Source organism: Pollicipes pollicipes, unplaced genomic scaffold (assembly GCF_011947565.3).
Source record: "Pollicipes pollicipes isolate AB1234 unplaced genomic scaffold, Ppol_2.1 Scaffold_3087;HRSCAF=3621_pilon_pilon_pilon, whole genome shotgun sequence".
In the NCBI taxonomy this organism is placed as follows: domain Eukaryota; kingdom Metazoa; phylum Arthropoda; class Thecostraca; order Pollicipedomorpha; family Pollicipedidae; genus Pollicipes; species Pollicipes pollicipes.
Window position 1 is genome coordinate 36251370 of NW_023596225.1, and position 16512 is coordinate 36267881.

Here is a 16512-nt window from a genome sequence, read left to right on the forward strand (position 1 = left end):
CCCCCCCCCTCCGGCTGACGCGCGCGGTCCCGACAGCGCTGCGGTCTCGGCCGCGTGGCTCGCCGTCGGCGCCGCGCTCCGACAAGAACTCTGCGGCGCCGACACTGAAGCGGGCACAGGTGGTGCTGCGCAAGCTCTCCCACTCCAGCCTCATCGCCAAGAAGAAGTCGCAGTCGGCCAAGCTACGCGCGCAGAAGGCGGTCGACAAGAAGGCGCGCATGCTGCAGAGGTGGGGAGGGGTGGCACGCGGGGGCCAGCTCAGCGCGCTGGCAACGTTACAAGTGATCTCTAATTTTGTCGCTCCTGTTTTGTGCGGCTGAGGTATCGCATGCTTCTCATCTGTGCGGGCTGCCTTACTGGCGTTTATTTTTTGCGCTACAAGTTTTCAGATTTTACAGTTTTTTCCCAGCAAACAATCTACGCGCTGAATGTACAGGAGGTTCCTGATTTGTTTGGTATATTTATCTAACCAAAGGTTTTTTCTTTGTGCAATAAAAGGTCTGCGAAGTCTTCGCTCAAAAGGGACCCAATGGGGAAGGGGGGCTTACAAGAGCACCTCACAGTAGTGCGTTGGTTACGGCAAGGTGTTGTCACTTTGTATAAAAGATGCCGTCTGGCGCTCCCCATCTGCTGTGCAGCATGCTGTACCTCCCCGTCCCAGCGTTCACTTTCTCCCAGCGCCACGTTCTCGCCGCTGTCACGGAGCCTCGGTCCGCCTGGCAGGCTGGTGGTATCCAGCAGCCTGCGCTACCCGTCGGCTGGGCCGGCCATCAAACTCACCGCGCTCAAGCATCAGCGGCCGTTCGCGCGGCTGACGCGGGCGCAGATATCAGGCGGCGCCCGGCCGCCGCGTCCGCCGGCGCCGTCCGACCCGGCCCGGCCGCCGCGGCCGCCGGCGCCGTCTGACCCGGCTCGGCCGCCGCGGCCGCCGGCGCCGTCCGACCCGGCTCGGCCGCCGCGCCCGGCGTCCGACAAGTCGTCGGCGGTGGATGCGGCCACCAGGATTCGCCAGCGCGCCACCAAGCTGGCCATGATGCGCAAGATCTCGGAGAAGCTGCGCAGACCGGGCGCGGGAGCGCGGATGGAGAAGGCGCCGCGCCGGCCGGACGCCAGGTGGGTGGTGCTGCTAGTGCTGGAGAGGGGTTGGCTGGCTTGAAATTGGTGGTGTGGGAATGTGTAATGGAGGTCCGACCACAGTTATCCTGTCAAACGAACTGGTCATCGCTGTATTCTGTGTTGTGAATGATTCAGGATCTTGTATTACCCTGAACGCCGCGCATGCGACGAAATTTGCGTGCTCTCCGATACAACTTCAGATTTTCAGTAGTTCAGAAAACGAATAAGACTGTTTCCGATCATGCAGATCCCTTGTCAGATGCCTCCGATCATGGCTCAGGAAGTCACCTGTATGTGTAGTCTAACGCTAACGCTGCGTTCGCTGCTCGGCCCCAGGCCGCCGCGGGAGGACGGCGCCAAGCCGACCGCAGTTAGCCGGTCCTGGCTGAGCCAGCTGGCGCGGCCGCGGCCGCCGCGCCGCAGCGAAGACGAGGTGTCGACCCGCTCGAGCGGCGAGCGGCCGGCGCGGGCCGGCGTCGCCCCCCGGCCGCCCCAGCTTCCGCCGCCGGCGGCCGATGGCCCGGCGCGGCCCAAGCTGGCCCTGGCCAGCCGCTCGAAAAGCAAGTTCTGGTTCTGGGTGGAGGAGCCGGTGCCGCGCAGCGACGACGACGAGCCGACGGCAGGCCGAGAGGTCGGCCAGCCCGCGCACGCTGCGCGACGGCCGGCGCGTGCTGCCAGCCGCCTCCGACAGTGGCGGGGAGGGGGAGGAGGAGGCGGTGGTGGAGCCGACTTCGGCTCCTGCTCCTGCTCCGGTCCGGGCGCCGGCGGTGCCGCGGGGCCGCACGCTCCGAGACGGCACCGTGGTGGGCGGCGCTGTGTCAGAGTCGGAGGGGTCCGCGACGGAGACGCCGGCTGCGGCCCGGCCGCCGCCCAAACGGCCGGCGAAGGCCGAGTCGGCGGCACAGGGCAGGCGGAGCGGCAGAGACACGAGAGACGCCAAGACCGACAGCAGCTCCGAGGCGGAGGGCGAGAGAAAGATGGAGCTCAGGAGGAAGGAGCTTAGGTCGTGGCGGGAGCGAAGCAAAACCGTCGCTGTGGATGGAAATCGGAGTGATTTCAAGAAAAGCCGGAGGGGGCATATCGCGGCACGTCAAATCATGGACTCAAGCTCGTCAGAAGAGACGACCGAGGCGAGTCACATCACGGTGAGGGAGAGTACTCGTCGCAGAGCAGGTCACTTGAGGGCTAAGGAACGCGGACAAGAGCAAGCGACCAAGCTGAAAACCGTCAAGGGTGCATTGGAACCTTCAAAACAGTCGGGCGGTGCTGTGAAAGTCAGCGCCAAGAAACAGGACAAAGCCCCTGCAAGGGACGACTCATCCTCGGACGAGGGTCAAAAGAAGGAAAAGGAGACGGTAGCGACAAGAAGCCTCAGAAGCATGCCAATGAAGAAGCAACCGGTCACTAGCTCGGAGGATGAGAGCAAGGAAGACGCAAATCAAAAGGAGCCTAAAGTGATGGATGCGCGGCCTACGCGCCGCCATACCGATATCGGCTCTACCAAGGACGAGAACAAGGACGCCTCGTCGCGAAAGGCCAAGCCGAATGGACGCCCCTCCCACCATGTCGGCTCACACTCGGAGCGAGAGTCGCGCGACGAGAAGACCAAACGAGAGGAGGCGCGCGGCTCGGAGTCGAGCAGTTCGGCGTCGGGCGCGACGGCGCGGACGCGTCGCGTGCGCCGCTCCGGCGTGGGTGGCGCGCGCGCCCCGCCGCCTCCGCGCCGCTGCGACTCGTCCAGCTCGGACGAGGAGGCGGCGCCGCGCTCGCGGCGGCCCGGCTCGGCGATGCAGCGGCCGGCGGCGATGCGGCGCTCTTGGGAGCCGCCGGCGCCGGCCGCCAGCTCGGGCAGCGAGCGGGCGGCGCGCGTCACGCGCTCCCAGCGGCCGGAGCCGCCGCCGCCGATCGCCGGCGCAGTGCGCAAGCGCGCTTTCGTGCCGGGGCGCCGCGGCTGGGCCGACAGCAGCAGCGGCACTGAAAGCCGGCCGGCCAGTCCGCCGCGAGCGACGCGCCGCCGCCGGCCGCCGGTGCCCGCCGCCTCCTCCAGCAGCGAGGAGGCTGAGCCGGAGCTGCCGGCGCGCCGCGAACGGCCGGTGCCGGCCGCCGCCGCCGACAGGCCGCGCCGCACGCTCCGCAAGCGCAGCGAAGCGTTCTTTTCGTACGACATCATGGACTCGGACTCTGATGACGAGCCGACTGGCGCGACGAATGCGCACGGGGAGGGCATCACCGCCGGCGGTAACGAAAAACAGCACAAGAACGGCACGGACGCCGTGCGAGAGGCGAAGCCGGCGGTGAGTGTTGAGGAAAGGCACCGAGCATCGGCGAACTCCACCGAGGCGGTCGCTGCCGAGGCCAGTCCCACCTCACAAGCCACCGATTCGTCGGCCGACAGGCAGGCTGCGGGCGCCGCTGCACAGAACAGGGGTCTGAAGCGGGAGCCGTCGGCCGCAAGGAAGCCGGCGGACTCGGACGCCGGTGAGCGGCAGCCGAAGAAGAAGCCGCGGCCCACCTCGCCCAATGGTGACCCGAAGACGACGCCTAAGAAGAAGACCCCGTCGAAGACGGCCGAGGGCACGTTCCTCTCCAAGCTGAAAGAGACGGCGCAGCGGCGCATGTCGCGGCTGTCGCAGCGACGCGGCGGCGCAAGCCGGCCCCCTGGCGCCGCCGCCACCAGCCGCTCAGCCATGGGCGTTTACGAGTTCGACTCGGACGAGAACCTGGCGTCGCTGACGCTGCGTCAGTCGGCGGCCGACACCACGGTCAAGACGGTGTCCGAGGCGACGTCGACGAGCGAGGACCAGCCGCCGCCGCCGCCGGCCGAACGCTCCACCTGCACCATCGCCGTCCAGGTCAACATGGACGAGGAGTCGGCCGCGTCGGCGTCCGGCGCGTCGCCTAGCCCGGCGGCGCCGCCGCAGCAGCACGCACAGCAGCAGACGCAGACGCAAACGCAGACCCAGACCCAGGCGCCGGCGCCGGCGCAGCAGCAGACTCAGACCCTGGCGCAGCAGCAGCACGGGACCTCGACGCCAGCGCAGGAGCAGACGCCGACGCCGGTGCAGCAGCAGGCGCAGACACCAGCGCAGTCCCTGCGCGTGCCTCTCACTCAGTCGCTGCCGCAGCCTGCGGTGCAGTCGCTCGGCCAGCTGTTCACCCAGTCCGCCGCGCAGCGACCGACGCAGCCGCCCAGCCAGACGGCGGCGCGCCATTCGCTGCCGCCGCCGCTGTCGTACGCGGCGGCGGCGGCGGCGGCGGCGGCGCCGTCGCGCGTCTTCATGCCAGTATCGCTGCTGCGGCCGCCGTACGCGGTGCCGGAGAGCAGCCGCCCTCTGCAGCTGGTGTCGGTGACGGCGCCGCGCTGCAGCCTGCAGCCGCCGCCCGGCCTGGCGCAGCAGCTCAGCCAGCAGCCGCCGCCCCGGCTCCAGCAGGTGCGTCGGTGGCCGGGCGGAGGGATGGTCGCGGTGTTTGTGTGGTGGTGATCATGGGATTTCTGGCCACGGGATCAGTAAATTTGTGTCTGTCCTCGCTTCACTCGTTTCCATCTACGTTATCACACGTGCAGGTCATCTGCATGTACGTTGGTGTCATTTTTGCGGTACATAGAAAATCATTATTGATCGCAGTTGTAGCTGGTTCAACTTCACTAACTTTGCCGTCGTGCCGTGGATCTTCTCCGGGTGCTTACCACCGCATGCACACCCAAGCTGTGATGCATGTCCAGATGTCCGGCCTGTGCCACCGGTAATGAGGCGGCGCCGTCCTCAGGTGCAGTACCAGCTGGGCGCGGCAGGCCTGTTCGCCGGCGCCGTGCCGGCGGTCTCCTACGCTGCCAGTCCGTACTCTCTGCTGCCGGTGGCCGGCGCCGGCGGCAAGCGTCCGCTGGCGCCGGCCACGTGGGCTGTCTCCGGCGTGCCGCCGCCGGTGCCCGCCGCCGACCGGCCGGCGCCCATCAAACCGGTCCACCCGCACGGCGAGTGGTGGCGGCCGGCCGCCGCCTCCACGGCGGCTGGGCCGGGCCGCTTCTGCGCCCGCCCGCCGCCGCCAGGCCTGATCCGCCTACCGCCCAGCACCGGCGCCGGCCTGCAGTACCGGCTGGGCGCGCCGCTGCCGTACTCGGCGCCGCTGCTGCCGGCCGGCGCCGCGTCGCAGGCCTTCGGCGCGCGCCTGACGCTGCTCGGCGCCTCGCAGCTGCACGGCACGGGCGTGGCCGTGCTGAGCGCGCCACCGGCCGGCCCGGCCGCGCTGCGCCCGGCCGCCGCCACCGCCGCTGCCGCCCAGGCTGCGCCGCGACCCGCCGCCGCCCAGGCCGCTTCCCCGGTCGACAGCAAGGCGGCGGTGCTGGCGCAGCTGCGGCAGGCGAACCTCCTGCCGGCGCCACCACCACCCGACCGCGGTGCCGGATCGCCAGCTGACGTTAAGGTGTCGCTGGCCGCGCTCGCCGCGCTGGCTCGGCCGCTGCCGGCCGCGGCCGGGCCCGCGTCGGCGGCACGATCCTCGGCGGCTGTCGCTCGCCCGCCGCCCCCCGCCGCCGTCGCCGCCTCCCGCTCTCCGGCGATGAGTTCGCGTCCGTCGGTGGCTGCCAACAGGTCGCTGGCTTCCAGCGAGTCGCGACCTCCGACAGCCGCGCTGACCTCCTCGACGGCCGCTCCCAAACCCGCTTCGGTGTCGGCGTCGACCTCTCCTCGTCGGCTGCAATCGCCTACCGTGACGTCACAGCGTCCAGCGGCAGCGACCCACTCTCCTCTGGTTGGGCCGCCGTCTCCTCAGACGACAGCCCAGGCGGTGGCGGCGGCGTCGACGACACCGGAGAGCGGGTCGCCGCCGCTCTCGAGGCCGGCGCACACAGGGCTGACGCCTCCGGGGCTGACGCCGCTGATCCCGCCGGCGGCGTCGCGGTCCTCCCCGGCGGCTGAGCGGGCGAGGTCGACCGCTAGTAGCACGCCAGCGGCGGTGGCCGAGGCGGCACCCGCTCTGGCGAAGGTCGACAGTCGCCCCGTCGACGCCGCCGAGGCTCACCGAACCGGTGGCAAGGGTGAGAGTGTCAAGAGTGAGAGCCGACCAGCTGTTGTCGCTCCGACTACTAAGGGTGAGAGTCTACCAGCTGTCGTCGCTCCGCCCACCAAGGGTGAGAGTCGACCAGCTGTCGTCGCTCCGGCCACCAAGGGTGAGAGTCGACCAGCTGTCGCTCCGGCCACCAAGGGTGAGAAGTCGACCGGTTGCCGCCGCTCCGGCCACCAAGGGTGAGAGTCGACCAGCTGTCGCTCCGGCCACCAAGGGTGAGAGTCGACCAGCTGTCGCCGCTCTGGCTACTAAGGCGGATAGCCGACCCGCCAAACAGACCGCGGAGCCAAGACCGAAACTGCCGGCCGCGAGCGCGCAGAAGTCGGCGGAGCGGCCGGCGGCGGGCGGCGAGGCGCGGCCGTCGCCGCCGGCGCGCGGCGTCCGGCGCCAGCCGCCGGAGGAGGCTGGCTCGTCCTCGGAACCGGAGCCGCGCCGGCCGGCGCCGGGCTCGCCGCTCTCGCCGGCGGCGCGCGGCGGCGGCCGGCGCCGACCGGAGCGCGCCGACGACTCGGGACGCGAGGACGCCTCCACGCCGCAGAGCCGGCGCTCGTCGCAGAGTCCGGCGCCCGCCAGGTGGGTGGACTGGGCGCTGGGGTCTGGCTAGGGTTGGGAATCGTGTCCAGGTTATGTTGAGATGTCGCGTCGAGGGTGTTCGAGCTCGGGGCGGGTGTTGCCGTTGCCATCACTGTAGCTGTCACGCGGCGCTTCCTCGCTGTGACGCCGGCCTGTTGTTGCGAATGTGCTATTTCGTCTGTGGGGGCCCGGGATGCTCACGGTCTTTTGAGCTTTCCTGCCTGGGAGCTCCGCCAACTGTCTCTGTGCTCGACTGAGCTTGCATGCCTGAGAGCTCCGCCGACTGTCTCTGTGCTCGACTGAGCTTGCATGCCTGAGAGCTCCGCGACTGTCTCTGTGCTCGACTGAGCTTGCATGCCTGAGAGCTCCGCGACTGTCTCTGTGCTCGGCTGAGCTTGCCTGCCTGAGAGCTCCGCGGCTGTCTCTGTGCTCGGCTGAGCTTGCATGCCTGAGAGCTCCGCGACTGTCTCTGTGCTCTGCTGAGCTTGCCCGTCTGAGAGCTCCGCTGACTGTCTCTGTGCTCCGGCCTTGCATGCCCGTCTGAGAGCTCCGCTGACTGTCTCTGTGCTCGGCTGAGCTTGCCCGTCTGAGAGCTCCGCTGACTGTCTCTGTGCTCGGCTGAGCTTGCCTGCCTGAGAGCTCCGCTGACTGTCTCTGTGCTCGGCTGAGCTTGCCTGCCTGAGAGCTCCGCTGACTGTCTCTGTGCTCTGCTGAGCTTGCCCGTCTGAGAGCTCCGCTGACTGTCTCTGTGCTCGGCTGAGCTCACTCCTTCGGCTGCGCGCCGCTGACCGCCCGCCGCCCTCGCCAGGCGGGTGCGCAAGAGCTCGTCGCTGGAGCTGGGCGCGCTGCAGGAGGCGCCCGTGTTCCGGCCGAGCGAGCGCGAGTTTGCCGACCCACTCAGCTACATCGAGAAGATCCGACCACAGGCCGAGCAGCATGGCCTCTGCCGCGTCGTGCCACCGCCCGGCTTCAAGGTGGGGACCGGTCTGTCTGGACACGGCACGGCGCTGGTGGACCGTGTGGGGGAGGCGTCGCACAGCGGTCTCGTGTTTGTGTCTGGGCGGGATGGGAGTGGTGAGGAGAGTTTGCGGAGTCTGAGAAAGAGAGAGAGAGCCAGTCCGTGCCTAGTCGTGTTTAGTGCTGGCATGTAGGGTATCGGGTTTAGTCAATTGATGAAGTGGTGATGAGTGGACCGAAATGAGTAACATGTGCTAGGCCTCACGGATTTTTCCTTCTGACGCAAGCATAATTCAACGATGCAAAGTTGGTGCCAATGAGCCCATGCTCACGAGCTTATCATGTCGATGAGCTCGGTTGTGAAACGAAAATTCACCTCTTCGTCTTCACCTGGCCCCTTGTTCTATCGCCGTGAAGTAATGACATGTGATATTCCATGGTGCCACGCATCAGTAAGAGCGGGAGATTTGTCGGACATACGTGAGTGACGAGAGAGTCAGCGGCTGCCGGCTGTCGGTCCACCTGCGCGACTTTCATTTGCGTGTCCCCATGCCCGGTACCCGTACCCTGCCTTCTCCCCGTGCCCGGTACCCGTACCCTGCCTTCTCCCCAGACCCGTACCCGGTGCCCCCCGCCACCCACATGACGTGCCCCTCCCTGCCGACAGCCCGAGTGCCGCGTGCACGACGACATGCGGTTCGTGGCGTACAACCACTACGTGCACAAGGTGTTCCGCCGCTGGGGACCCAACTTCCGCGAGCTGCTGGCCATCCGGCGACACCTGGAGCAGCAGCAGATCGACATGGAGGACATCCCGCTGGTGAGAGGCGCCCTCCTGGGGGCCGCCGCCGGGGCCACGGCCGCTCACCGGTCCGGTCGCAGTCTCTGGGGCGTCGCCACTGGCGGGTGCTGGCGGCCGGACGGGCTGCCGAGCCTGTGCTGCCGTATGGACGGCGGGGTGTTTCCCTCGGTGGTGGGTGGTACGGCGGTCCCACGTGAGCGTGCATTCTGTGAGTTGTCGATGTGATGCGATGTGAGTTGGACTGGATATGTCTGGTAAGTGCCGGGCTCCATATCAGGGCTAGATCATCTCCCAGCTGACCGGTGCGGTCTCTGACACGCTGGCGCGCCTTGTGAAGGCGGACCTGCGTGACCTCTAGCGCGCGTGTCTCCGTGTGACCGGTACGCCCTCTTGACAGGTGGGTGGGATGGAGGTGGACCTGCCCGGCCTCTACCACACGGTGCAGCGGCTGGGCGGGCTGAACGAGGTCATCACCGGTCGCCGCTGGGCCGCCGTGGCGGATCTCATCAACATCCCCAAGTGCGCGCAGGACCGCGCCGCCAAGCTGGACCAGATCTACTGCAAGTTCCTGCTGGGCTACACGGCGCTCACCGAGGGTGCGTGCGGTTATCGCCCCTGGCGCCGCCGCAGGTCGCGGGCCCCGCGCCAGGTGCTGCGTACAGTGGCACGGCCGGGCACCTCTGAGTCGCGCCTCCCGCCGCCTTCGGCGTGGCAACACGAGCGGCACACGTCAAAGGAAGCGGCCGTGCACTGATATCCCACAGCGTGTCATCTGGGTGCTCTGTCCACATTTGGGTCTGTACATTGGGACATGCATGTGTGTGTATGTGCGCGTGTGCGCGTGCGCGTGCGTGCGTGCTTGCTGGTCCCTAACATGATTACGAAGGGGTTTCGGCTGGTATCCCTGCGCGGCTATACTTTTCCCGCCGCCCTTGCCTGACCTGGGCTGCTCTGACTCGACCTGACGGCCCCTAGCTTCGCCTCACCTGACCGGTGCTGAGCTCGCCTCATCTGACCTCCCTGACCCCGCCTCACCTGACCTCCGTGACCCCCGCGTCCTGGCAGACGAGCGGAAGCGGCTGCGTATCGAGGTGGAGACGGAGTGGCGGCGCCGCCAGCAGACGGTCCATCGTCAGGAGGAGGACGAGGACAGCGACGAGGAGGACGACGACTCCTCAGAGTGCATCGTCAAGGTACGCACGCTCTCCGGTGCGGTGGGGCGAGTCGTGGCAGCGCCCGGACCTTCTAAACCAGATAGGATGTGTAGTGTCTCACAGATGAAATCTTGAGCCTCCGTTTTAAGATCGGAAGTATCAGTCATTAATATTTACATCCGTAATTGTACTGATTGTTTGTTTTCATTCATAGCTTTAACTCATCTTATGATACTAGGGGCTTTAGGGGCAGGGGCAGTGGCCTTGGGCTCACTGTTAATCATCGTGTAATGTGATAGGGGCGTTAGGGAACACTATTCTCCACATTCCGACTGTGTCCGGTCTGCTACAGGGCAAGACGGTGAGCCTGAGCGCCTTCTACCGGGTGGCGCGTAACACGGCGTCGCTGCTGTTCAAGCAGAGCGACCCCAAGCCGGAGACGGTGGAGGAGGAGTACTGGAAGGTGAGTCTCGGGCGTCACCCGCCGACCGTGTCTTTGTCGGCGCGTCTCGCACAGACGTGCGACGCCGCAGCACGCGGATGAAGCCTGTGCTGCGTGCTTGGCTGGATCGTTTCGCTCGACGAATGTTTAGAGTATGTATTATCGTGGGCGCTGTAGCCCGGTAGCTGAGTCACCCTCTTGCCCGAATCAGTGTCCGGGGCGTCTTGTCGTGGTATCTCGTCTCGGCTCCCACAACCCTGTGCGCGGTAATCGTTTTGTACGGAGGGGGCAGTGCCGCAGTACTGGGATCTTGGTGAGTTTTCGGACTAGTTCTTGCCTGGATGTAGGTTTCCATACGGCCTCTCCAGTCGGGGCGTCCAAAATCTTGATAATTGTCACCATGATAGGCGCCGGCCTTTGCCTGCAGCTGGGGCCCGCTCCAGCTCGAGTGGCACGCGCCGCCCGCCGTCAGCACACCTCTGCTCCCCAGGTGGTGAACGAGCGCGACCGCCACGTGTGCGTCTACTCGGGCAGCATCGACTCGGGCGTGCAGGGCTACGGCTTCGTGTGCGACAAGAAGTCGCAGACGTCGCGGCTCGCCTGGAACCTGAAGGTGCTCAGCAACAACGCCGGCTCCGTGCTGCGCTCCATGGGGCAGGTCATGGGTGAGTATGCGCCGCGGCCGGCCGGCCGGCGGCTCTCGTCCCACGCTGGGGCGGCTGTGTGACGCCGGGGTGGCGCGTGGCTAGCTGGCTTGGGTGTTGTGAGCGAGACGACATTGCGGTGGATGCAGGAACGTAGCAAAAAAACGTGTCCGGAGCTGATGTGACAGATGTTCTGTTTTAATTCGTGTTTGGCCATAAAAGAAGCTGGCCCACATGACCACGATCTGGAGTGAAAATTGATACTTTCTGAGTGGAAGGTCGATGCATCGAGGAGAAGTGGGTTGCGCGGTTTGCGTAGTAAACTGGTGGTATACGGCAGCGTACAGAAATGTCTGTATAGTCGAAAATGGCAACAGTGGACTCTGATGAGGCTATCATGTGTTTAAGATCATAAGCTGCGCGCTGTTGTGCACTTTGCTGTGTTGATATGACCCATAAGCGATCTCTGACCATTCTGTCTTGGCGTCGTCAGGTGTGACGGTTCCCACGCTACACATGTCCATGGTGTTCACCACCGGCTGCTGGTACTCGGACCCGCACTCCCTGCCCTGGATCGAGTACCTGCACACCGGCGCCGGCAAGGTGCGTCCCTCTGGCGCCGCCCCACTTAAGTCAGACGTAGGAGGCGGCAGGCAGCTAGAATAGCTGTGGTAGTTTCAAGCAGCGATGTGGTGTGACAATGGTGCGAAAAAGTCGTGTTTTTTTTGGAGGAAGCAAGCTAGTGCTTTTTGGACACGCAAAAATGACGGGTCCGTACCAGTTACTTCGCCTTAAGTCATTACTATATGTAGTTTCCCCGTGTACGATTTTCTTGTTCATGTCTGTGTCGTGCAGTGTTCTGTTTGGGACGGTCTGGCATGGGACAGCCCGCATTCATTCGGTCCAATGTTATGGCCTGCGCTGTGGCTTTCCACTCTCTAATCGTCTAGCCATCCACGTTACTGTGAATGGATGCTAAGGGGCGGAGCGGGTCGTCCCACTAGCGGATAACTCATCCCGCGATGCGTACGTCCGAATCTGGTGCGCTGTTTAACGTGCGTCAGATTTCCAAGCTGACGTCCGCTGTGGCTGTCCGCTGCGGCCGACAAACGGCACCATTTCTCGGCTGCCCGCTCTGGTACGCTCCGACCACCCACCGGAGCGCCCTGCAGCGCCCGAGCGCTTGAGTGGACCGCTCGGCGGGCGGTGTGCAGTCACGGTGCGCCGCTCCGTCGGCCTGCTGTGGGGGGCGTCTCCAGAGCCGGCGGCTGTCTGACGGGGGCTGCCGGCCGCCAGATCTGGTACAGCGTGCCGGCGACGGCGAGCGAGGCGCTGCGGCGCGAGCTGACGGAGCTGATGCCGGGCCACCTGCGCCGCCAGCCCGTCTGGCTGCCCTCCGACACGGCCATGGTGCCGCCCGACCTGCTGGCCGCCCGCGGGTGAGACGCCCGCCTGGCCGGGCTGCACACAGACGTGCTCCCGGAGCGGTGCGGACACGACCCCGGACCGGGACAAACGCGCACGGGCCCGGCCCTCCCCGGACGTGACCGCGACGTCAGTCAGCCTGTCGGCCGCCGCGGGAGGGCCGCCCAACTCGCCACCGTGTGCCAGGGGATACGGACCTCGACGAGTGCATGCGTAGTCGCAGCCCCGGTGCAGACGCGACAGGCCGGTCCGTGACCTGGCTGTCGTCCCCAGAACAGGTGTGGTGTTGGGTCAGTGATCTTTCTCATAAGTGTGGAACGTTTTATCGATTTCAGCCCTGTGTAATGATGCCAGCATGTTCGGTGCTTCTCTCGTCCCTGTGCCTCCTTGCGTCCCCGGTGCCGGTCATGCGACACACGGTCGCCTCGTGCTGCGCCCTAGCCCAGACGGCACACCCTGTCTTGCCGCTGATCCCCTCCTCGGCCCCACCGCTCTGACCCGCCCCGACCCCGCAGCGTGCCGGTGAGCCGGACGGTGCAGCAGCCGGGCGAGTTCGTCGTCTCGTTCCCGCGTGCGTTCACCGCCTCGCTCGGCACCGGCTACACGCTCTCCGAGTCGGTGTTCTTCGCCACGCCCGACTGGCTCGACTCGGCCACCGACGTCTACGACAAGGTAAGTCGCCGCGCCCGGAGTAAGCAGAGCGAGAGGGGCGCGTGCGCCGACCGCGTGCCGCTCGGGTGCGCGCGGTGTGCTTCAGTGCCTGCAGGGATGTGGGCGTCCACGACAGAGTGAGTGGGCGGACTGTGCATGGCCGGGGAGGGTCGGGCGGAGTGGTGGGCTCGTTACGGTCTGTTGGATGTGCACGGCCACGGCATCGCAAGGACAGGATTCTGTGGAGGGCGTTCCTCGGGAGCGTCGTGTGTGGCTCTGTTGCGCCATGTGCGGTTCTGTTGTGTCATGTGTGGCTCTGTTGCGCCATGTGCGGTTCTGTTGTGTCATGTGTGGCTCTGTTGCGTCATGTGCGGTTTAGTTGTGCCATGTGTGGCTCTGTTGCGTTGTGTGTGGCTATATGGTGCCATGTGTGTCTGTTGTGCCTTCCGTGGCCCTGTTGTGCCATGTGCGGCTCTATTGTTCCATGTGTGGCTCTGTTGTGCCATGTGTGGCTATGTTGTGTCATGTGTGACTGTGTTGTGCCATGTGTGAATCTGTTGCGTCATGTGTGGCTCTGTTGTGCCATATGTGGCTCTGTTGTGTCATGTGTGGCTATGTTGTGCCATGTGTGGATCTGTTGTGTGATGTGTGGCTATGTTGTGCCGTGTGTGGCTCTGTTATGTCGTGTGTGTCTGACGTGCCTTGTGTGGCTATGTTGCGTCATGTGTGGCTATGTTGTGCCATGTTTGGATCTGTTGCGTCATGTGTGGCTTTGTTGTGCCATGTGTGGATCTGTTGCGTCATGTGTGACTCTGTCGTGCTGTGTGTGGCTCTGTTGGTTCGCAGTATTTGTGGCGTAGGCGTCCAGGTCCACAGCTGGGCGGAAGGTATTGCACCGTTTCACGCATGACGGGCTCGAGAAGGGCTGAGTGTGTGGTCCGTCCTTTTCTGGGGTGCAAATATCAGAATTGTAGTTGCAGACATTTCCTGCGGCGGCATGTCCCATCTTAAACCAGCGCCCTTAGATGATGCACGGAACCTAACCTGGGACTCGATGTGTTGCGATTCACACGTGATGTTCATCTGCGCGGCCCTGTTCCGCCAGCTGACGGCCAGCGGCGAGCCGGGCATCTTCTCGCTGGACCGGCTGGTGCTGGGCGTGTGCAGCGACCCGCGCGCGCCGCTCGAGGCGCTCACGCGCTGCCGGCCGCTGCTGCTCGACATCCGGCGCCAGCAGAACGACAGCCAGCAGCGCCTCCAGCAGCTCGGTACGCCGACGGAACGCGTCGCTGCCGGCCGGGGCCCAGCTTCTGGGCTTCTGTCCGGCTGCGGGTGTCGCACTCTGCCGGGGGCACACAGTTCCCGGTTGTTGAGTGGTTTGGCCGGTCATATACCACTAGGTCGAGTCGCTGGGCTGACAGCTAAACGTCATTTGGGTCCGAACTGGAAAACGAACGCCAATCAGAACCGTCAGCAACTTTGTCTCGCATTCCGCGTATCAAATGCTCGGCACGTGTGGTTCGCAAGTGCTGACAGCGGGCGTGACCGGGGGCAGTCGGCAGTCGACAGTGACCATGTACCGCATGCACCGTCGCATCGGCCCCCAACGATCCCGTCGTAACCCGGGCCTCAACCTGGCCACTGGCTGAACTGTTGGCCGTAGTCCGGTCGTTGTCAGCGGTCGGACCATTCCCGCCGAGCCGGCGGGTGGTAATGGTGCAGGCGTCATTTGTGGCGCCGCCGCTTACGCCGCCGTGCTGGCCGGCCGGCCCTCGCCCGCAGGTGTGGCGCAGCGGGCCAAGATCTCGGCCAAGAAGGCGGCCAGGTCGCGCAAGGCGGCCGCGCACGACGAGGACGACCGGGAGTGTGACACGTGCCGGCGCACCCTCTACTCGGCCATGGTGAGGGCGGGCCGTGCGCGGCCGGGCAGCCGCTGAGCCGCCTCTTCTGGCCGGGCAGACGGACCGAGCGGTCTATGGCCACGGAGCTCGGCTGGCCGGCTGGCTGGATCATAGGATCTGCGCGACTGGCGCGGGAAAGACAGCCAAGTTGAACTTGCATTTTGTGAGCGGACTGGCATTTGCGGGGCTGTTCGAGCCGTCGAGCTGCTCGCAAGAACTTCTGATGTGGATTGGTGGAGCTGGATGCGTAGGGCACCCCGTCGTGTGTCCTCAGCTGAAGAAAGCCGAGGATCGCGTGACTTGGTTGCGAAGGGCGGCGCTGATTGTGAGACGCTGAGGCCCGTCACTGTCTTGGGCCTATCTGGGGCAATGTACGACGGACCATTTGTCTGGGGACACTACTGATTTGGGCCCTCTGGCAGAGACACCAGTGATTTGGGTCCTCTGGCAGGAACACCACTTATTTGGGCCCTCTGGCGGGAGGCACCACTGATTTGGGCCCTCTGTCAGATAATGTCTGCGAACATCAGCGACGTTGGCCGTCTGTCAGGAGACACCAGTGACGCTCCGTCCGCGTCGCCAGGTGGAGAACACCGAGGACGAGCTGACCTACTGTCTGGAGGATGCGGCCGAGATGCTGCGCAAGCCGGATGCCCGACCGAACGCCCTGCGCCTGCTCCAGATGTACACCCAGGTGAGCCAGCGCCGCGGAGTGACGTGTGCCGTAACGGATCACCCGGTGCAGCAGCAGGGTTGATCGGAGAAGGCTTCGGTGCGGAGTGGCCTGTCTGTTCGCGCACGCCGCGCGTGTTACTCTGTGCATGATGACGAATTGCCCGCGTCGTGCGCTTTGCGTCGCGTGCTTTGATGACCAGCGAACGCATGTGTGGATGCTTTTGGAAACTTTGCGCATATGGGGCATCAATCTGACATAAATGGATCCATTGCGCTAGGATTTCCGCGTGCTGCTTGTTTCATTTGGCAACTACCTGTCTTGGACAGCTTTATCGTTTCGGGCGTCAATCCATGTTACTCGTACGCTTCCTGCGGTCATATCCCAACATTGGATGCTGATCATTGTATGCTCACGGCCGCTACAGAGTGACTTCGACGAGCTGATCAACCGGGTGGATGAGAAAATTGCTGAGCTGGGTTCCAAACAGGGCTCGGCCAAGAAGAAGTTGAAGAAATCGTGAGCCTGGGAGTGGAGTGTGTCATTGGTGATCTCAGGGGACAGCAGTGGTAAGAGCGAGCGTTGTTGCTGGTACCCGTAATCGTGGTACGAGTGCTTTCGTGCTTCGGCAGAACGCCTCCGGAAATTCGTTTTTGGGCGTCGCCTGACGTCTATTTGGAACCCTGCATGGATCAGCAGTTGGCTGAGAGGGTGCGTTGTAAGATATGTGTGGCTACCTAGCCAATCATGTACTTGTCGAACCATGTTCTTTCCTAGATGAAAAGGAAACCATAGATCTGGGAATTTTGTGAGCATTGCTTTATGTCAGGAGGGTTCGGTGGCGATCGTGATGAGTGATTTTATCAAAACGTGCGTTGTTCACTCACGTCCAGGGTCTGCGGAATGATGACGAGTGAGAAGTTGTGCTTTCACTTATGCCTGCTGCGTTGCCGACTCCTCAGAGCCCTGTTGCCGTGGCTTTGGGGGCAAGGTGCTTACCAAGTACTTAACATCCCGTTTCTTCTTTCCTTGCTGCGCTTGTCGGTCGCCGCGTGTGTCATGCTATGAACCTGTCTTTCTGACGTGTGAGAACAATATAGGTATGGCCTA

At 64.7% G+C, this 16512-nt stretch overlaps 1 protein-coding gene across 1 annotated transcript; it reads left to right on the forward strand.

The window, feature by feature from the left end:
* Positions 1–2495: 2495 nt before the first annotated feature.
* Jarid2 (Jumonji, AT rich interactive domain 2) lies at positions 2496–16512 on the forward strand. The gene is made up of 21 exons (XM_037212873.1): positions 2496–2764; positions 3233–3410; positions 3537–3733; positions 3794–3989; positions 4104–4319; positions 4885–4971; positions 5706–5951; positions 6677–6753; positions 7562–7727; positions 8378–8530; positions 8910–9108; positions 9578–9705; positions 10019–10129; positions 10599–10773; positions 11246–11355; positions 12049–12191; positions 12693–12849; positions 13934–14096; positions 14611–14729; positions 15313–15423; positions 15830–16512. The coding sequence occupies exons 1-21, from the start codon at positions 2496–2498 to the stop codon at positions 15923–15925; spliced, it is 3297 nt and encodes a 1098-aa protein (XP_037068768.1). The 3' UTR covers positions 15926–16512.

Excerpts from the sequence above, each read along its gene's own strand:
- Jarid2 (XM_037212873.1), top strand. The coding sequence starts at position 2,496 with ATGCCAATGAAGAAGCAACCGGTCACTAGCTCGGAGGATGAGAGCAAG. Across the intron at positions 9,706-10,018 it reads CCTCAGAGTGCATCGTCAAG|GGCAAGACGGTGAGCCTGAG; the intron begins GTACGCACGCTC and ends GGTCTGCTACAG. Across the intron at positions 15,424-15,829 it reads TGCTCCAGATGTACACCCAG|AGTGACTTCGACGAGCTGAT; the intron begins GTGAGCCAGCGC and ends CGGCCGCTACAG.